General features: G+C 42.2%; 1 protein-coding gene across 1 annotated transcript in view; it reads left to right on the top strand.

Annotated features, from left to right (window-relative positions):
- The first annotated feature begins 1,016 nt into the window (after positions 1-1,016).
- LOC119729839 (polycystin-1-like) overlaps positions 1,017-21,819 on the top strand; it is a 41,042-nt gene continuing 20,239 nt past the window's right edge. Inside the window, exons 1-14 of the mRNA XM_038202632.1 lie at positions 1,017-1,101; positions 2,953-3,282; positions 4,114-4,350; positions 6,450-6,587; positions 7,288-7,457; positions 7,781-10,109; positions 11,030-11,173; positions 11,906-12,037; positions 12,811-13,002; positions 13,693-16,581; positions 17,379-17,574; positions 18,464-18,636; positions 18,748-18,966; positions 21,134-21,381. Coding sequence (XP_038058560.1) covers positions 1,017-1,101; positions 2,953-3,282; positions 4,114-4,350; positions 6,450-6,587; positions 7,288-7,457; positions 7,781-10,109; positions 11,030-11,173; positions 11,906-12,037; positions 12,811-13,002; positions 13,693-16,581; positions 17,379-17,574; positions 18,464-18,636; positions 18,748-18,966; positions 21,134-21,381 — 7,482 coding nt within the window. The remainder of the gene's footprint in view (positions 1,102-2,952; positions 3,283-4,113; positions 4,351-6,449; positions 6,588-7,287; positions 7,458-7,780; positions 10,110-11,029; positions 11,174-11,905; positions 12,038-12,810; positions 13,003-13,692; positions 16,582-17,378; positions 17,575-18,463; positions 18,637-18,747; positions 18,967-21,133; positions 21,382-21,819) is intronic.

The following is a 21,819-nucleotide window of genomic DNA, read 5'->3' as shown; positions in this document are numbered from 1 at the left end:
TCAAGTTTAACGGTTAAGCCTACGCGCAGTTTGATTTGGGAGTGCAACTTACGAAAAGTAGTCCGCTCAGAATTTGCTGTTTTGGTAACGAACTTCTCCGAAAGGTAAAACGCGTTTTTGGTAAAACGCGGAACTGTTATTATTGAAGGTCTTCCCGGGTGAATTTTCCCCAGGTTAAAAATCACAGGAGTTTTTGAGAATATAATACACTTATCCACATTAAAATTAAAACATTGCGATGATTTTTAATGTTGGTTCTGTAGCGATAAACATGCCCCTCCCACAGCATCGGACCCATTACACGTATCCCGTGCAGTAGGCCTATTTGCACACACAAAAAAACTGAATTGGTAAAACGCGGAACTCTTATTTGAAGGCCTTCCCGGGTGAATTTTCCCCAGAACAAAATCACAGGAGTTGTTGAAAATAAAATACACTTATCCACATTGTGATGATTTTTGATGTTGGCTATGTTGCCATAAAAATGCCCGCACAGCATCGGACCCATCACACGTATACTATACCGTGCATCCATTAGGCCTATTTGCACAAAAACCCGAGTTGGTAAAACGCGGAACTCTTATTATTGAAGGTCTTCCCGGGTGAATTTTCCCAAGAAAAAAAATCACAGGAGTTGTTGGGGATATAATACACTTATCCACATTAAAATTAAAACATTGTGATCATTTTTAATGTTGGTTATGTAGCGATAAAGATGCCCCCTCTCACAGCATCGGACCCATTATACAAGTGATGGATGCCCGTGCTTGATAACACATGGCCGGAACAAACCCCCTGAAAAAACTTGACTTGGTAAGATATGGACATAACATCTCATCTCATGTGTGAATTTTCCCCCAAAAATTCTCAAATAAATTGTTGGAGGATATACGACACTTGTCGACATGAAATGTTTGTAGTGGTAAACACACCACTTCCCCTTATACTTATAGCTAACGACAGTTGCACGCGCAACTGAACACTGGATTTGTAAACGGTATTTATCCTTTTACAGCATGTGTTCTGCGGTCATAGCGTCAACACAGCGTCAACACAGCGTCAACACACGCAGAAGTACTACGACCCCTCGTAATTTGAAGGGTAATTTTAGGACTAATTTATGAATATGAGATCTGAACGTCAGTCTATTTTCCAATTGAGTATTTTGTCTTTGTTCAGTGTATGGCCCCACCCCCCAAAAAAATATTCAGTCTCTGGTCAGACCAAAGTTCCGGAATTGATGATGGGGGGATGCGGCTTTTTTTTTTTTTTTTGGCCTTTTTTTGAGGAGGTGCGGCAATAGAGGGCGCTGTTGGAGCTACCGCGGAACATTTTGGGGAAAAAAAAAGATTGACGTGCATGATTAAAATCGACGCGCGCGCTGACCAGAGACCTTATTTTTGGGGGGGGCCTAATCTCCATTTGTTTGCTGAGTTCCGCAGAGTTCCACACGTTCTGCAAGTTCCGCAAAATACCTGGGCGCTCCAAAATTACAACTTCCTTTCCAACTCACTGTTGCAACTTGCATGCATGACCATGATGACTGTGTCCGGAAACTAGGCAGAACACGGAATGTCGACCGCGACCGAGAGGAGACTCCGACCACTTGCTTATAATTATATGACAACTAGTTACCATGAGCACAAACCTTGGGTTTGACTGGTCATGTTATCCTCCAAAAAAAGCTACGAGGTCCTATTTCATCTTTCACCTTTCATTTGTGTTTGGCGATCAAAATCGGTAGCAAAATCACTATATCAGTTTTTAGTGTTTAGGGGAGCATCGACCGTCTGGCCGAGAGCTTGCGATAATACTGTATGGCCGGCCAGAGGCAGTTGGGCAACGATTATGGCAGTGCTGGTTTTCCTTATCCAGGCGAATTCTCCCCCTTTCAATAACAACGCCGCGCTAGCCTCCTGAGTCATATAGAAACACTCGGAATCTATCGTTTTTTTAATACGCCACTATTACATGACCCGTTATTTTTCGTGGAAGGTAAGTACTTATGAAGCTTTCTGTGAATTCACTCGAGTGTAGAATCTGGCTGGCATTGCCAAGAAATTTGTGGGGGGGAAAAACGAGCTCAACACAACAAACGCAAACAATGCTTGATTTTCCGAAAGGTCACGTACGGACTATGCTGGTACTCCTGGGTCCTGTACGTGTGAAATGGTAGGAGAAGCCTCCAGGGTACCTGTTTGCTCCATCACACGCCATTATTTCTGGGCAATGCCAGATCCAACGATCTCATTGCGCATGAATTCACAGAAAGCTTCATAATGCACTTAACATCCACGAAATATAACACGTCGCGTAATGGCGTATAAAAAAACCCAAATATTGCGAGTGTTTCTACGCGACTCGGGAGCGTAGCGTTGTTATTGACGTCACGTTTACGGGTCTAAGGTACTTCTTGTCCAAACAAAAACATGTCCTTCTTTTGATCCTAAATAACTCTGTTGTTTACCAATGGAATTAAACCAAAATCATGTAAACAAGGCATGACAAATTTTATGGAGCGAGTTTCTGAAAGATTTCCATACGAAGTTCACTCAACACCCTGTGTACAAACCCTATGAGATTGGACTGAAAAATTCTAAGTGTTTTCTAAGAAAATGTTTGTATTTTCTCACTGCTCAAATTGACTTTGATGACATGAAATTGCTATCTGGGGGCTTGTTAGTCAATACAGAGGAAAATTAGTGAACTTTGCATATGGTAATCTTGCCCGAGTTTCATTAGCTTTGCCTTTTTTTGGGCCATTTGTGTACTTGGGGATCAGTTTTATGTCTTGCTCAATTTGCCCTGTCCCCGTTGTCAGAAAGCATTGCAATCATACCGTGTATTCTGTGCTCAATCCTGGTATGAGGTTTCTAAATTATCATAATATAAGTTTGCATAACATCAGTTAGTACATACTTAATCGAATTATAAATCCGTCTCTTTATTCAGACATCTCAACAGATCCAACATATGAGGGCTGTTTCAGGGAGGACCCATCTCACAGGGAGTTTGTCGTCGCCGGCGGCAACCATGACTTCAACGATGTCAACCCTAAACTCTGCAAGGCGCTGTGTAAATCCATGGACTATCCCTACGCTGCGCTGCAGAGGGGCTTCATGTGCCTGTGCGGGGAATCCACCGGTGCCCACAGTAACGGGTCCCAGTATGGCTGTAACCTGAGATGCGCCGGTAACCCAACTGACTTGTGTGGAGGGTTGGAGTACAGTAGTGTGTACAGTACAGTGACGTCCGTCAAAGGCATTGCTATAGTTGATTCAGGTAGGTCGCTGATAAGTTTTGCATAAGTTGCAACCATGATTGACAAGAGTACTTTCCAAAATCCCATATTTTAACCAAAAAACGGAACGGCGTACTTCCATTACCTGAGATTCAAACGACCTACATGTATACCAATGCATGGGGAATTCTGTTAAAAGAAGAATGATACCAAGATCGCCCGATTCATTCCAGTAGTTTTTGTTCTAGAGCCTATTTTGTGAAACAAAGTCGGGAGTCATTTTGTCACGATGAATTACTAAACCGCGTCCGCAAAATTTGACTTAATTGGATGGAGGGATTATTTGTTATGTAATAATACCCACATGAAAGATGTGTGCTTCACAAAATAGGCTCTGCAGCAAAAACTGCTGGACCGAATCGGGAGATCTTGGTATCATATTTCTGATAAAAAGATTCTCCATCCATTAATACAGTTGGTTTGAATCTTAAGTTAGTGGAAGTATGCCGTTACGTTTTTTGGGGGCCACCCTGTTCATGTGATTCTTGTAGTATATTTGAATTTTCATTGTTTTTGCAAAGATGGTAAGTCTCCCTCCAATTTTTTTTTTTTTTTACATTTCTTAACATAAGAATGTTTTTGTTAAAAGGAATATTTTCTGGTCTCACTCCTCAACATTTTTTTTCTAGGAAGTGAGAAAAGAATATTTTTTTCTTGAAATGAGAAAAAAATTGTAATTTTAAGACAACCATTTTTGGCAGCTTAGGAAAACTGGTCGTGTGCCTGCAGGTGTGTTTTGATTGCTCTGACTTTAGTAGTCCTACTTATTAACTGAGTAATCAATCGTTGCTTTTTCTTCTTCAACAACAAAGGTTACGTCGAAGTTTTCCAGGAGACCGTCATTGGGACAACTCTAGAAGCTGGATCTGATAGCGCTGTGTACAGGTTCGACTTTGGAGATGACACCGGCATTGCCAATGAGACCGTTGGTCCGCAGCCTCATGTGTTCTCTGATGTCGGTGTGTACCTGGTCCAAGCTTGGGTGGAGAATGATGCATCGGGGCCTCTTGAGGCTCGTAAGGAGGTCTATGTTGAGGCACCTATATCAGGCAAGTTTTGGTCTACATTAAGTGTGTCAGGATCTTGTGGGTGTTGTGGCTGAGTGTTGTGGCTAGATTTCTGAGTCGTATGTTTAAGAAGTTCTGATGAGTACAACCACATGCTGATTGAATGTACAGAGCGTGGCAAAAATGTGCAAAATTCAGAAAACAAACAATTAAAACTGTTAAATCATTTTTCTTTAGTGAAATTCTATATTAGGCCAAAAAAAGAAAGTCTCCGGTTTCTGGTATGCGCGCGCGTCGCCGTAGCCATGCGCGTTGGCAAAATGAAAACTTTTTTTTTTTCAATAAAAGATGATGTCTCAAAACCGCCAAACTCACTGGTTTGACTGGAATCCTGCTGCTGCACAATTTTAACGTGTTTTTAGATGGGGTTATGATCGAGAATAAGCTTTATGTGGCCTCTCTGGACTCCCATATACATAGCTGCCAACTAGTACGATTTTTTCGTAATTATTACGAATTGTTTGTTAAATTACGAAAATACGATTTGCCACTAAAACATTACGAATTTCCCATTTTCTACCTATCGAGAAAAAAAAAATACTTGTAAAGTATCGTTTTTGACCGAAAACTTCTGGCGAAATGTCGCGATAATGGATGGACTGGTGACAAATCTAATAAGAATGCAGTCAAGCACCTGATAGACATCAATGCAGTGTGCGCAGTTGAGTAATTGAGGACCAGACTAAAAATATTTTTCAATGGTGTGTCATTTGTGTGCATCTCGTGGATGTGTGGTTGTGTGTACTGTATGTGAGTACTTTTCAGTGACGATCGTGAGCACATTTAGTCGCTTATTGCCGGGATGAGACCCATCAGTGCGAGATTTTAATCATGGAATTTAATAAGAGTATGGTTGGAATAATTGGTAATAGAGTTTGAGTTTGTCACAACGTCCAGAAAAGATAAATCAGCATGCGTTTGCAAGTCATGTTGGGGGGATATTTCTATTACATACGGTGGCCCTAAATCATTGTGTGTAAAAACATGATACGAACGTGAAACTCCACATCGATAGCATGCATCTCAAAAAACATATGCGCACATGTTATTGTTGTTATTATTTATTTGACTTCAACAAACAATACAGACATTAAAACAAAATGAATTTTAAAAAAAAATAAAAAAAAAAATTTAATTTTTTTTTTTTCAATTTTTTTTTTTTTTTTTAAATAATCTTTTGGCCTACAGTACATTATTATTCACAACAAGAAGGGTATGCACATGTATGTGTACATGAAACCATGTACTTGTACTCGATGTTGGTAAAGCTATTGATTAAAACGAGAAGTTGAAAATGACCGCGCGGGTTGATTACTAATTGGGATTTTGAAAAGTTGGCAGCTATGCATATATTTGCACTAAGTTTAGTTGGGCGCCATTTGCAGTCATCAGCCGACATTTGAAGCAAAAAAAAAACGGGTAAAAAAAAAAAAAAGCCGCGTTGCCGCACCACTTTTTGGGCAAGCTCCATACCAGAAACCGGAGACTTTTTTTTTTTGGCCTTACATTAAAGCCTGACTATTTCTCAATCCACTCCTTTTTATCCCATTCCATTTGGGTCCCTAAATCCAGAAATACAATCTATTAAGTGAAAGGGTGTACATTTCACTTGGACCACTCTCACCAATGATGTCACCAGCTCCAATGTCGATTCAATAAACGCAGATTCACATGGTGTATGTACTGTGTATACACAGCTCATGCAATACCGGCTCATCATGTTCCTATATGATTTGCTGGCAAGGTTTTCTGTGAACTCCATCGATGTCCTTTACGACATGATTTAACCGTGATCTCGGGTGGGCCTTCCACGCTGACTATCGGAGAAAACTTAATAAAATTAAAGGATACTCAATGCTTGCAAATTACAACACAAATATGTTGTGAAGTGACAATTGTTGAAGTTTTTGAAAGGTTTTTCTCTCTCTATAATCATGGATAAAATGCCATTAAGCTCCCGCGTAAGCTATGAAAATACACAGATAAAGTGTAGCATAATCCTGCTCATCAGAATATAGGCTACAACATAGTGTGAATTCTTTGTGAATAGTTGTTGTTCTTTTACCCCTACTTGGCCATAGATCTGTGGGCAGCCTGTCATCCTTTCGTTGAGGTGGGTTTCCCCTTTGAGTGCACAGGCAGTGCCGGACAGGGTAACAACATGGATGTCAACTGGAACTTCAATGATGAATCCGAGGAGGTTCATATGAAAGTCGCAGGTAAGGCTAAGTCCAAATTGATTGGCTATGACCGGCAGTAACACATACAAGTCTATGGGAATTGGATTCAGCCGCTTCCGTAGACACATGTTAAGTAGCTAGCCGTAGCCATGTAATTCAGCTGCAGCCAAATACTCACTCACATTTGAGACATTATTCCAACTCAGTACTTGAGGCCATCCATTGTCAAACAGAAAAACCCCCAAAATTATTCAAATTATTGTTTGTATCATCTAGACTAAAAGTCTAATCTAGACATTTTCTTTTTTATTGTTTAACCTTTCAGTCACCACATGTTCTCGTTGTATAGTGATGTATACCTTTTGCATTACTTAAATGACAAAATTCTACGATTCTTTTCTCTAATGTGGAAATATCAAACAGTATCATACATAAACTGGTTCTGTAATATCGCTATCTCATAAACTGTATGAGGTAGTTTTCCCAGAGTTTGAAATGGTTGAAGATGCTTGCCATCTGTGGCCATTATGTGCATTTTCAGTCCGGACTTTTAGCCGTTATGGTCAAGCAAGGATTAAAGTATTTAACTGTTATTTAAGTATTTTTGGTGTAAGCCTTTGGTGTAAGCAAATTTGGTTCTCACAGGCTGTCAGAAAGTCCAAAAAATCCACAAAAAAACCCAAACTTTCAGTTGAGTTGATGGTAAATGGTAAACCCGATCTCACTCATTTACCTGTAGATGCTCAGCGGTTCTCAGTTGGTAGGCCCATCCCACGACGCCTAGTCTCCATTCAGCCGTCATTAGATCTCCAAGGTGTGTTTCTGATACCAGCACTGGAGTTCAGACAGGAGGCTAAGCTGGAAGCTTGGGAGGTCTTTGCTGTCAGAGAAGGCCAAGTCAAACTGCAGGTTTGCTGATAGTTTCACAGTTTTGAAAGTAACAGCTTAAGATGATACTTTTTACGTCATGCTGATATACAACTACTTTGTTTCTGATGAATCTTTTTTGGGGGCATCATGACAAGAATGTTTTTGGATAGTTGGTTTACTTTTTGGAACATAGTTGTCTTGTTAACTACATTTTTAAAACGGCAGCATCATGGTCAGATGACATCATGACAAGACTTAAATTGACTCAAGGTCTTGCAATTTGACTAGACTTGTCCTGTTTTTATAATAACTCTTCGTTAACAAACAAAAATTACAGTTCTCAATTTTTCCCCCTTTGCTAGGTTTATCGGCCACTGTGTGGCGAGAATGAGAAGTACTGTGCCTTCAACAGGACCTGCCTAAACAGATACTATCCCTGCCCACCGTACACTGAGACACCGTGCCTCAACCACACTGCATTCTGCCTGGAGGCCGGCACATGCCAGCCGTTTCAAACCACCTACTACTTTGCAGAATCTAACACCACCTACACCCTTGCCCCCTGTCAGAACCAGACACTGGTCACTGCTAATGCAAACAGAAATGAAACCAACGGAACAAACTCTTCCGATATCCCAGTTCAGATGTGTAACTACTCGGTTCCCTACGTTAGGGTGCCAGAGCACACCTTTGGCTCGTGCTCTTACCAAGATGTCCAACGTGAAATGAAACTGCCGTATCAGGTAGTTGGGCAGACCGTCGTCTACTTAAAAGAAGGATATAACATTTTCACTGTCAACGCATCCGAGCGCTATTCAGTCAGACCCCGTGACTGGGTGGGGTTCGGCCCGTATCAGCAAGAGTTTCCTGACTACTACCGCAAAGCAGCCTATCCGCTCATTGGGGAGATTGCCCACTATCCAACAGATAATGAGACGGCTTTCTTCAAGGAGCAAGGGCTGTTGTCCTCGGAGAGAGAGGTCAGAAGGGGTGATGTTGAGATGTTGGAGGTAGCATTCTACATCAGAGCTCACATCTCAAAATCTACCACCTCCTGGGTCTCCCACATCTTCAGTAACTCCGGAATGTTTGAGATTAACGCAAAATACAACAACCGGCTGGGCAGGGAGGTTGGAGCACCTCCCCAGTGGATTGCATCACAGTACCGTATCCTTTCCATCCAGGGTCTTCACTTCACACGGGATCTTGGCATCTACTACGCCTGCACTGATGCCGCCTACACCATGCACGTCGAGATCACCCAAGGTACTTATGTCAGATTCAAGTGGACTTTTCCAGACGGATCAGTCAACACAAGCCTGCCCTTCCTGACCAACGGGGTCCAGGATGGACCGAACGTCAAAACAGCCGACTCCCAGGGCTATCTCTTTGCCGAAATTGGCAATTACACCACCCATGTCAAGGCGTACAACAACGTCAGTTTTGTAGACATTGTCCTATCCACGATAGCCAGATATCGAATCACCGGGCTAAATGGGACGGTTGAGTTGTACCCTGGAGACAACACCACAAAAGACTGGAACTTGATTCTGTCTGGCTGTTGGTTCAACTACAGCTCCTTCATTCTGACTGGTAACGTGGTTCAGTATCGATGGAACCATGGAGATGGGAGCACAACAGGCAGCTGGAGCTTCGACACTGTTCATGATCACTACTACGCCAGTCCTGGTGTGTACTCAGTCTACATTGAGGCCGACAACATTGCCAGCACATTAGACCACACCTTCGAGGTGACTGCCGTCAAACCAAACTACGTCCGAGCACCGGCGTACACAACCAGTGAGGTAGCCACCCTGTTTTTCTGTGCGGTCACATGGCACTCAGGTCAAGGCCTGACATTCAGCTGGGATTTTGGTGACGGTGCTTCAACCATCATTGAAAACACAGGCTATGTTTGGCACAACTACTCCACATTTAGCACCTACCAAGTACAGTGCGTCATTAGTAACTACCCAGCCGTGTCTGATACCACACCGATCATTGTACAGGATCCTGTTGAAGGAGTGGTGCTGCATAACAAGACAGAGGTGCTTGCGACGGGTGATACCGTGGACTTCACAGTCTCTTGGTCCAGGGGTAATGACGTTCACTTTGACTGGTACTTTGGCGACAGTGGCCAAGACTCCACCACCACACCGTCAGTGCAGTACACCTACGCAAAGATCGGCTACTACAATGTGACCGTTAATGTCTCCAATGTAGTGTCTTGGATGATATCAGAGGCTATCATCGTCGAACTCCAGGAGCGCGTCACTAACGTCCAAGTGACCGCCAGCGACAACCTCATCCTTCATCCCGTGGAGGCGAGCGTGACCACAGACACAGGCAACAAAATCTGGTATGACTATGACTTTGGGGACTCGTTCAATGCCATCCGTGTACCAGACACGAGCTGCTCTCATTCTTACAGCCTTCCTGATACCTTCACCGTCACCGTCCGAGCGTACAACAATGTGAGCGACGAGTCAGCAACGACGTCCATTCAGATTGACGCCAGCATTTCCAATGCCGTCCTGTACCTAACAAGCCCACACATTCGAGCCAATGTCTTAGAAGCAACGTGTGTGGCCAACAACGGCAGCAGTGTCACAATAACATTTGATTGGGGTGACGGCACGGTGTCGGAACCATTTGTTGGGATCTATGACGGCGAAGGATCCTATTACATTGGTAAGCAATTGGGCTTCCAAGTACTAAAATCGTAACACGAGGCATTGGTTTAAATAGCCTGGATTTGTGAATACGTCCAGTAATTATCTTGAAAAATAGAATTAGCTGTTGTAAACTGCTTACCAACCAAAAGGACCTATGGTATAAATGCAAAAAAATAGTTAGTGGCCTGACGTTTCGACCCTAGCAGAGTCTTTCTCGAAGGCTAAAATTTTAGCCTTCGAGAAAGACTCTGCTAGGGTCGAAACATCAGGCCACTAACTATTTTTTTGCAGTAATTATCTTCACAAGTTTTATGTCGACCAGATTCAATTTAAATGTCTACATTTCAATGAACTGAAACGCTGGATAGATATTACCAAAAATGAGACAAGGAGAACTTTGGAGTAAAGGTGCTGACTGCAACAGAGGCACCATGCAGTAGATTATCCAGACCTGCATAGGCCAATGCTCGCACTTTTTCTGGACAAACTTGTCCCTTAAATAATTCATCCGGTAAAAAGCCAATTTGGTTTAGCCAAACTGTCTGCCGAAAGTATGGTCTCAAAAAGTGCTTCAATATATCAAAAGCTTGCTATGATTATTATCTTTATTATTTATTTCTGGTAATGAAACCAAGGATTCCTTAAAAGAGCCTTAGGCACTGTAGTTCGCAGCCTGAAGAGACCTGTTATGTAGAGAGAGGACAGTGAGAAGAAATTACAGTTTTAGAGGTGGGAGGAAAACCCCAGAAGAATATTCAGGGGGATAACCCACGGAATCAGGTAGGGACTGAAAACCCAATCCACATGTTGGCCCAGGTGGGATTCAAAACCCGGTTCACAGCGATGGAAGACAAGGAAAATACCGTTAACGCCAACCTGGCTCCCCAAGTGCTTGTATTGCCCCTTCTAGTTGTTCCCGTTGTATACCCCTTCCAGGAACCCATACTTATTCAACTGAAGGCACGTTCAACATCACGTGCTACGTTGAGAACCCTTGGGCAGATGCTGTTGGATTTCATGAAGTCATTGTCCAGGAGGCCATAGTGGCACTCCGATTTGAGCCTGAAGTAGCTGTTAAAGGTGAGAAACTAATAGTTGAAGTTCCGACGTTCGGTCTGGTCGAGCTTGATTTAAAAAAAAAATGTAAACAGCTTTTCTCTCTGTTGTTGGCTGTAATGATTAATACATTTGCAACACATAGACCTAAGGACAGTGGATCTGTATCACATTGACATGCTTGAGTAAACCTTTTGTGCATCCATTGTTACTATTAGAAACTAAAAACACCTTCTGAGATACCCAAAAATGCATAATGCTTCGCCCCCTCGTGTCTTTGCTCGGAATTCAAAAAACAAAAACTGCAATTCATGTTTATGTGACAACATGGCACTTTCCATTTTTTAACCCCTCGTTTTTTCAAAGTGGCCGCCAAAAATGAACAAAACCCCAACAGAAATTTTGAAAACATGTAAATCTGTAAATTGGACCTACATGTACTAAGTATTCCAAAACCGCTTTCAGATCACTTCTAGGTATTAAGAAAACACCTGACGACATAAGGACCCCTACTTTAAGGTTTGTTAGTGGACTGTATCAGTTCATAATATCAAACACTTAATTTGAACACATAATAATTAGCTGTTATGGATTTGAACATCTTGATTATTCTGCCTTCTCACAATTTTTGTGACTCCCTATCACACCTTGCCTGTTTAATTTTAAATCTCTTCATTACGTAATAAGCAAAGATCTAAGTCTCCAATTCTTTATTTCACATTCAAATCTCAAACCGGCTATGCTCTTTTGCGACAGGTGAAATATTTGAGTTCATAGTAGCGCCCTTCGTCGGTGACAGCCACGATGTTCTCTTTTACTGGGATTACGACGATGAATTCAAGTTCAGAACTGATGCCTTCACTCATCAGTACGTCTTCCGAGAAGCTGGTAAATCTAATGGAATAAAAGCCCTTCGTTACAGTTGTGTCTATCGCAGGTCGAGGTCACAAGTAAATCACAAATCCAGACACAAGTTCAGTAACACAAGTCGTTGGGGATGAACATTGTCTCAGGAATGCTTTTGCCACAGTTCATTTGAAAAGCTTGTGACTTAGGACTGGATGACGTGTGATCGACCTGAGACTTGTGGTGGATGAGAATTGTAGGTTTGCATGCTGGACGTGAAGAAAGTATGGACGTTTTGTAGTTACGTACACCATGTGAATTTTATCTCTTTCGAGTTGTGCGGTTCTGAGAAGAACTAGTTGTTTTAACTTGACGTTTCAATTAGTGTTCTCTGTTCATCATTAGGAGGCTGTGTTGGACTTAGCTAAAACACTGCAAAACAGTACTTCTGTTTTGTCGTTTAATATATCGTAGCAGTTGAACATTTTAATTGATAAAGATATTCACTGAGAGCAAAGAGCTCATAAGTGTTTGTTCCAAAGTATATTAATAACCTTCACTGTACCTGTAAAGGTATTGATATTTAATGAGGATCACACATGCCATATCAGCCTTGGAATCTAATGTGTTCAGGTTTTTTTCAAGAATTTAAACTTTTAGTAAATATCCAGACTTCGAACTATCACCCTCTTTGCTTGAAAATGCAATACACAACCGTCATCTCTGAAATCATTTACACTCTCCTGTTCTCTGGAAGAAAAAGAACAATCCACTTTTCGGAATGACAAGACAACTAAACTTTGATCGGCTTGTAGGTCTGTACCAGGTGACGGTGCGCGCCGAGAATCTTGTCAGCGAGTTTTCCACCACCCAAGACGTCTACGTCCAAGAGCACATTGAGGGACTGAGACTCCTGGCTGAGGTGTACCCTGTCATGCCAAGCCAACCCTCCATCGTCGCCTGGGAGATTGAGTATGGGACTGAAGTGCTGTACACTGTGGATATGGGTGAGCAAAGAAAGTTCCAAGGAAAGGGTTTAGTGAACTTTGCTTCTGTGGATCCGTATATGTAGTTGCTAAATTTGTGAACAAAAAAATTAAAATTTGCATGATTGAGGATTTGCTTAATAGGGAGGAGTAACATTTAATAATGGATTTTGCTCTTCTCACCAATGTGTCACCCAAATCATATATTTGAGGCTTTCTGGCAAAATGTGACTTAACTTCGGCAGAGGTCGAATAAGAGTTTGATGATAGTAGGAAAGAGATCAAATTTAGAATTCTCCCTACAATAATGCTTGTTGCACTTCAATTTGACATTTTGTTGACAATTTGATCTACATGCCAAAAAGAAAATTACCGAGAACATTACCCCTTAAAGTTTGCACTGTTTTCTAGCTGTGCACATGAAAGATGCCAAATATTTTCCCTTAAAATTTTTATTCCACGATTTTATGTACTGTTTAATGAAAATATGTGTAGTGTTCATATCAAAGATTACAAATATCAATCAATCTGAAAATCGAAAAAACATCATCACCCCCGTAAATTTGTTTGCATTTTTCTCTTCTACAGCCTTTACTCACTTCCGTCTCATTTTGCCAGAACACCTCATATATTACATACATTACATCGTCGTAAATAACTTTGATGAAAAGCAAAACCCGATAATAAAACAAGATGTGTATTTTGATGCAGGTGATGGTACAGAGCCCCAAGTCTTTGAGCAGAGTAGCGTTGGTAAGATGTGGTCTCTGGACTACACCTACACCGAACCAGGCTCCTACCTGATCACCGTCACCGCATCCAACAAACTGAACTCACTCAACGTATCGACCATCGCCTACATCGAGTACGCCATCGAAGGCCTCAGGGCATACACCCGTGGAAACAAAACCACCCACACGGACCAATCTGCCTACATCATCATCGAGATCGAGCGGGGTACCAATGTGGAGTACATCTGTGACTATCACGATGGTTCCCCGCCCATCGCAACCACCAAGCAGTACTGCAAGCATATGTTCATTGATCTGGGACACCATCTTGTGACCGTCTCAGCGAGCAACCATCTCAGCGCTGCCTCGGTCCAAGCCAACGACACCTACTATGTCCTTCTCCCACCGATTCCGCATGAGATCAAAGAACTGGCCATCGGCGCTCCGTCTGCTACCATACGTGGCCAGATGACAGTGTTCCGTTTACAGCGCTACCGGGGCAACCGTTTCAATTGCACCTGGGATTTTGGCGATAACTCCACCATCTTGGACTTGGATCAATATTTTGTGTACATTCCCATCAACCACACCTACGACCGGATAGGAGAATATGAGATACAGCTCAACTGCACCAACTTCTTCCATCCGTTCGTTTATGCCTCCTCCAAGATAGTTGTGCAGGTCCCGCCGAGAGGTCTGAACTTAACCAGCAGGAGGGTCGGCCAGTATGGGAAGGACCTGGAAGTGAACATAACCCTGGAGGCCGGAACCGATGTCGCCGCAAATGTTGAATTTAACGAAGGTAGATATTCTATTATCATGCAGGAGTTAGATGGCTATGTTGCCATACCGGGAGAGCATGTCAACGTTTCAGGTTGGTTAGATGTGATCATCACTGCTGAGAATCTTGTCCCACCGGTACTCACCTTGCAAGACAGGATTTATGTAGAGGCTGAGATTTCAGGCCTGGAGGTGTGGGCCGAGAAGCCGTATGTAGCCGTTGGGGAAGTTGTTACTTTACACGTGTCTCTAGCCACGGGTACCAACGTTGTCCTGGAATGGTATTTTGGAACTAACTACTTACTCACTTCCCAAATCAATTCCACAAGAACTATCCTGACTGACACCAAGCAGCATTTCTATCCATCCTTGGGTCTCTATGCTGCTTTCATCATTGCCACCAATGAAATTGGCACTAAGACACACACCCCAGTTCTAATAGCCGTTCAAGAGAAGGTTCGTGGTTTCAGCATGACGGCGATCACCCCAGTTAAGTACCCTGATGGTCAGATCACTTTCAATATCTTCTGGGACACTCGGATCCAGAAACTACCGACAAACGCCAGCATCACTTTTGAGTCTGGCGAGCCGATGAATCTTCAATCCACTGTAGAACTTGGAAGCCTTGAGATCATCACCTGGATCCAGCACAATCTGACTGTAGGGAGTGACTGCAATAATCCAGATGAGGCAAACATCAACCCACTCTGCAATGCCAGCTTCACAAGCACTTATATGACCGATGCTAAAGTGAGAATTTTCACCATTGTCCATGCCTACACTCCAGGGAAATACTCGGCAATTGTGTCGGTCCACAATCTTGCCAGTGAGCAGGTTTTCCCAAAAGAGGTTCAGACCGAAGAGCCCATCGTCAACTGTAGCATAACAGTCCATAACGTTGACAGGCTGAACGTGAAGTTCGGAACGGAAGGCGGTGGCCCGGAGCAGAATTATTTCCCTGTGGAATTTCCCGTTCTTTTCCAAGCCCGTGTGAGCCAAGGGACCGCTGTCATGTATTTGTGGCGATTTGGCGACGGTGCTACCTCATCAAGCATGGACACTGAACACCAATATGAAAACGCTGGAAGCTTCACTGTCCGCTTGATCACCATGAACATCTTTGGTGTCGAGGATTCCTTCGAGACAGTTCACATACAAGAGAGCGTGATAGGCCTCTTTGCTGCCCACACAGGACCTGTAGCACGCCGCAGACAAATCACCGTCATCATCTTTGCCGCCCAGCCTGGAACCGATGCAGCCTACGCTCTCCAGATCAACAATCAAAGCGATTCTCACCTGTTAGATGCACCTGTCAATGACGCTATCACTATCGCATCGGCGTTAGAAATTATGAACCCCAGCATCTTTCTCCCTTTCGATCCCTTCACGCATTTTATCACCACTTACAACCTCACCTTCAATCTTTCGGGAAACTATGAAGTCACAGTAACAGGCACCAACTTTGCCTCTTCTCTCAGCATCACAACCATCCTCCCAGTCACTGAAGATTCTTGTCAACTTCCCCAAGTTCTCATCCGAGGTGGAAGCAAGAATGCCTCTGAGCCCTGGCAGGTCAAACGAAACCGACTCATAACTCTGGTCTCTGAAGTAAAGCTAGACTGTTCGTCCACCACCAGGGCCCTCTTTCACTGGGACACCTACATCGTGTCCTACTTCAACAACAGACCGCTTCCGGCCAACCAACTCTTTGGCTATCCTCTACCCGAGACCATCAAGACCACTGAGGCAGACCTCGTGATCCCACGTCGTACCTTAGACTACAACACCTACCTGGTCCAGTTGACAGTGACGATGAACAACAACGCTCGCGTCTTGAATCAGAACCAGACCTACTTGGAGGTTGTACCATCTGACCTGGTCGTCAGCATACTGGGTGGCAGTGCAGTATCTATCAGCTGGAATGATACCACCATCTCATTGGATGCCTCAATGTCCTTTGACCCTGATGACTTGTACATCTCTGAAAATGAGACTACTGAATCTAGCCGGCTGATGTTCACATGGTACTGCAAACTATCGGACGAGGTTTTCAGTTTTGAAGAGGGCTTTGTAGCTCCAGATCCAAGTGGTAAGTTTTTACATTTGATTTAGTAATTAAATTTGTTAACAACAAATTGAATATTTTGTAATGAAAAGTTACAGGTAACACTTACCATTTGATATGAGATACTGTTCAAGTACCACTGAGAAACTATTCCGTGATGTTGCACAGTACTTGTAAGCTGTCAATGTATTGCATTCTCAAAGTGTTATTGAAGATGAGTTTAGAATAAATCCTCCCTCTTAAAAATACACCAGTGATGATTGCAATGCAGCTCTGAATTTTAAAGTTGGAAATGAAGACAAACGTCTAAATAATTTCTCATTAAGTCTTGAATAAGTTTTCTGTATAGTCTCATACGAGCACTTCGGACGATCATCTCTAAGGCCCAAAAAAAAATAATAATCGGTCTCTGGTCAGACCGAAGTTCCGGAATTGATGCGGGGACGCGTTTTTTTTTTTTTTTTTTTTTTGGTGGCTTTTTTTTTTTTTCAAGCTTCAATTGTACAGACAAGGTGGGTACTATTTTGCTTTTTTGTGTCCTCATTATACATTGATGTCCTCCATCATTTGCCTTGGTGCCCTTTATCATTTGCCTTGGTGCAATTTCCCCATTCCTTGGTGCTCCTTGGTACAAAAATTTGAGGAGGTGCAGCAATAGAGGGCGCTGTTGTAGCTTCCGTGTTAATTTGAAGAAAAAAAAAGGTTGACGCACGCGCTGACCAGAGACCAAGTATTTTTTTTTTTTGGCCCACTCTCAGAATGATGTCCAAACCAAAAGCATCTTTTTTATCGAAATCTGTAATCTTGTCCTTGCCATGCAGCGTCAGGTTGCTTCGGCAGTGGGCCAGACACATCTGTAGCCATGGGAATCACATCCTATAATGTCCTGTTAGAGACTCTCATCAGGAGCAGTCAGTATGTCTTTGCAGTAGTTGGAAGCAAAGAGGGAAGATCCTCACAGTACTTCTTGCAAACTGTCACCGTTGTTGAAGGAGAACCGCCAAAACTCAAAATCAGGTATAAACACTTCTTATTTCTGTTGGAGTACATAGTTTCGAACCTTGTATGAAATGAACACATGAAGTTCGTGCAATTTTAGTGCTAAAAACTAGTGTGAAGACGAACATTAAGAACAAAATCAAGTGTATGTTTTTACTTTTAATAGTTCTTCATCTGTCATTATTTATATTATAGGAGGAATTTTTACAAATGAAATTTCAACAACACTATTCGTTTTGAAGTATGGCAGATGCAAGAGGAGGGCACCATTTTAAGTGGTTAAATTTGTGTAAATACAAAAGAATTGACCCACTCCAAATATAGCGCCCTCTTTTGTGTCCGCTATATTTCAAAATGGCTAATCCGGTCACACAGGTACCCGGCATCAATAAGTAAGGCACCAGGACACAAGTGGTCCCCTGGCTAAGTTCCAACTTACATAAGAATATTGCTATACAAAAAATACATTATAGCAAGTAGGACTGAAAGGTGATGGGCTGAAGTAATGAGACCCATCTCAGACTGGCATTCTAGAGTCAAATGGAACAAAATATTTCCCTAGGATTTTAACTTACTTGAAACGTATGAAACAATTTTGAGCGATTCTGCGAAAGCTAGATTGTTGCAGTGCCCAGAACAACTTCAATGTTTAATCAATTGACAAAGAATTGCCTGAATTCCTCTTGTCTGAAACAGTCTATTTGGGTCAACTATAGCAATTCAAAATATTTAGTTTAGTGTCCTCTCTGTACCTATCAAAGTTTGACTGACTGACTGACTGACTAACTGACTGATTGTTACTTGTCTAGGCTTGCCTAGTCTTGTTTTTGATTCACTCTGAAACGGATGTTACTAATTCATCCCATCGCCTTCTCTGTCTTTCTGTCTGACCACCCCTCCCCCCCAGGTGTGTACGCAACTGTGGCACCAAGATCAACCCCCAGAAGCAGCTGGCCTTGGCAGTGGAGTGCTCTAACTGTGGCAACCAGACCGACGATCTCCAATACACCTGGAACGTCACTGGTCTTGAAGATGGCGCGTCTGAATCAGGCTTTGAAATAACCAAAGACACAGTCACAGGTATTCGGAAATTTTGACAGAATTTGTTATTGCCCAGTAGCATATTTTCAGAATATTACGTATGCTCAATTTCACTTTTTGAATCATCCTCTTTTTTTTTTACTTCCTTAGGAGGCAACAGTCCGTACCTCGTCATCAAGTCCACCATCTTTCTTCAACATCTGTCCGCCAGGTTTTCTGTCACCATCAGCGTACTCCACTCACTATCCAGAGAAGCAGGCTACTCGGAGTATCATTATGAAAGCGGCGGCGTCCCAACCCAAGGAGTTTGCAGCATCTCACCCCGAGAGGGCACAGCACTGAGCACAGAGTTCATCATCACGTGCACAGGTATGGCCTCCCAGACCCCCCACCCCACCCCCCCAAAAAAAAATTAATAATAATAATAATAATTACCCTGGGATTGGACATTTGGGAGACATCCCCATATACTTGTGCACACAATTTTTTCAAACTTAAATGTGCCCTAACCCAATATTCCCTTGATCTTTTTCCACAGATTTCGATATATTTACTTATTAGACCACGAGCAACAAATATCATCTAATTGCGACGGTAAAATTGTGCCTCTAAACTGGGGCTGTGACATTAGGGAGACATGAAAATGTCTCCCTAATGACCGATGTCTCCCATCGTGCGAAGAAATTACGATAACGTGTCTCCTTAATGGTACCATTACACGTATAATACACACAACTTAGTGTATTTTGCACAGGTGTGCAGAAACTTGCATCATCTTTGTATTCCGAGGGTATCTGGCAGCAACCAGTTCAAATTTTCTTATTTTTTACTGTTTATCATTGAGCGGATACTTGTGCACAGACCACACTCTGGAATGTACACTTTCAGGCACAATTTTGCTGGTAAATGCAGTAGAAAAATTGTACTCAATTCGCAAGATTTTAGATATTTGTACTTCAATTTTTTAATCCACAATTTTTTACTTGAAGTACTTAAAGTGGGTATGACCTCCAGCAAGCTCAGTGTTTGAGTAAAAAGACGTCTGCACTGTAAGCAGGAGCTGTTTGATTTGAGTCCCCCTCAAGTATTAAAAACTTGTGATTTTTTTTTCTCAGACTACTGTTTTTCTTTTTTTTATGGAAAATCCCCCAAGCAAGACTATTAAAGCCATTCTTGGCAAAGGGCTAGAAAGAAGAAAAATATGATGAAAAGACAAATAATAATCAGAAAGCTGGAGGTAGGAATTGATATTCCTCTCAAAAGAGGCTAGATCATAGAATGGAGGGAAACAGCCACTAGGCAAGGAGTTCCAAAGAGATAAGAACGTGGGAAAAAGCTATTAGAGTAGCTCTTTGTTCTACATCTCGGCACAGCTAGAGTGTATGGGTGGGAGGAAGCAGAGAGCCTGGTTGGACACTCACAGGAACCAAGTCAAACAAACTGGTGGAACAATTTCCATGGGAATATCTACAGTCGTTTTCCTAGTTCCGGATTTTTCCTAGTTCGGAATAGCTTCAAATAAAAACCTACCTCTTTTGGATTAGTCTCCAATAAATTTTTTCTGATGATGTGCTTTTGAAAAGGATAATGATTTTTCCGATAAAATCTTTAGAATAGGAATTTTGGCCAGATTTCCGACTCGCACTTCGATATGTTTGGAGGGTTTGTAGAGAATCAACGATAAATTTTCTCCTCGGTATATCACTTGTACCGTGTGATTTCGAATATTTTGTTCATACACTACAGTCGTATAAACTCTTCCATCGAATGCTTGTTGAATCAAAATAAGTTGTAAAGTCTCTAATTATTGAAAATTTGCAAACGAATGACCGTATGCTTTTGTTTAGTTCCGGATAGGGCATGCACTTACGACCCAACTACACGCACGTTAATCAATTTTGTGTGACGTATTCTGTGCTGGGGGTCAAAGATTTTCCGTGCGTGAGATCGAGCTGTTGCGCTGCAGACAAAAGTTTCAATATCATTTACGTTTTTTCTCTTTTTAAATTTGCTTGAATTCTCTTGAATGAACTATTTTTGGAAAATGAAATAATACTTTATCAGAAAATATGCTTGATTCGGTTGGTTCTGGCTGAAAAAACAATATTGTCTCGCGTGATTTTTTTTTTCACGTGAAGCAGTTTTGATAATTCGGATCTGATTGAACCGATCCGGAACTAGGAAAAGGGACATCGGTACTTTTGACGTCACAAAATCAAAATAAAACAAGCTTAATTTTTGCTCTCTCCATCACTTAAGAAAAACTTTTTAATCAATGTCACTTGAATTCATGGAGTAGTTGAGCTGAAAGCAGCTTGAATGATGTTCGCTATCCGGAACTAGGAAAATGACTGTATAGAACATTCTGAGGGTGGTTACTGACCTACGGTGGGAAAGGGGTTGTAATGATGAGCCCAACTCTTCACCAACCAACTTAACGATTCGCTTCTGCGGTGATGATAGTGTTGATGAAATTACGTCAGTACGTGAAGGACAAAACCCGAAACTGAATTCCAATCCACGATTTCTCATGCAGGGTTTGATTCTGACGAGAAACCTCTCCACTACGAGTACCTGTACAGCACCGGCAGTGAAGACACGGCCAGCGTTGCCGGACCCGAAACCAGCAATGAGATGTTCACCTTGCTGTACTACAGTCCCGAGGGGGTGACTGCACCCATCACGTTACCCATGGGCATAGCCAGCAGGTCCTACATGGTAGATGTCCATGTTGAAGTGATGGACTCGTTGGGCGCCAGCGTACATGCACAGCTACAAGTCAAGGTAGGTCATGGCGCTGTCATTTAAAGCCTTGAATTTGAAGACTTTATCTCCAAAGTGCAACATATCCATTTGAAAAAGTTGAAAATTTTGTACGGTTTTGAAACTTTAAAGAATATAAACAGTTGTAACACCTGTTTCTTAACTTCTTTTTTTGCTTTATTGTGTCCTTAAGTTGTGTTTCAGTGTAACAGCCTTCGAAATTGCTTTTGGGCAGACAGGAGAGAGCGGGATTCTAAAAGGGAACAAAATTGTGTATATTGCGTTTTGGAAAAAAATTCTTCATTTGTTAAGTGCGAAAGAGGATGATGTTGAAGAATTGTGCCAAACCAAGTTTTTGAAAAAGTACAAGAAAAGTCAGACATTTGAAATAGAAGTGAAATGAAAGATCAAATATTGCAGTCGATAGGAAAAACTCCAAGAGTCAGTGGAAAATTAATG

This window comes from Patiria miniata, unplaced genomic scaffold (assembly GCF_015706575.1).
Source record: "Patiria miniata isolate m_02_andy unplaced genomic scaffold, ASM1570657v1 HiC_scaffold_21, whole genome shotgun sequence".
Lineage (NCBI taxonomy): Eukaryota > Metazoa > Echinodermata > Asteroidea > Valvatida > Asterinidae > Patiria > Patiria miniata.
This window is presented reverse-complemented; position numbering and strand designations above follow the sequence as displayed.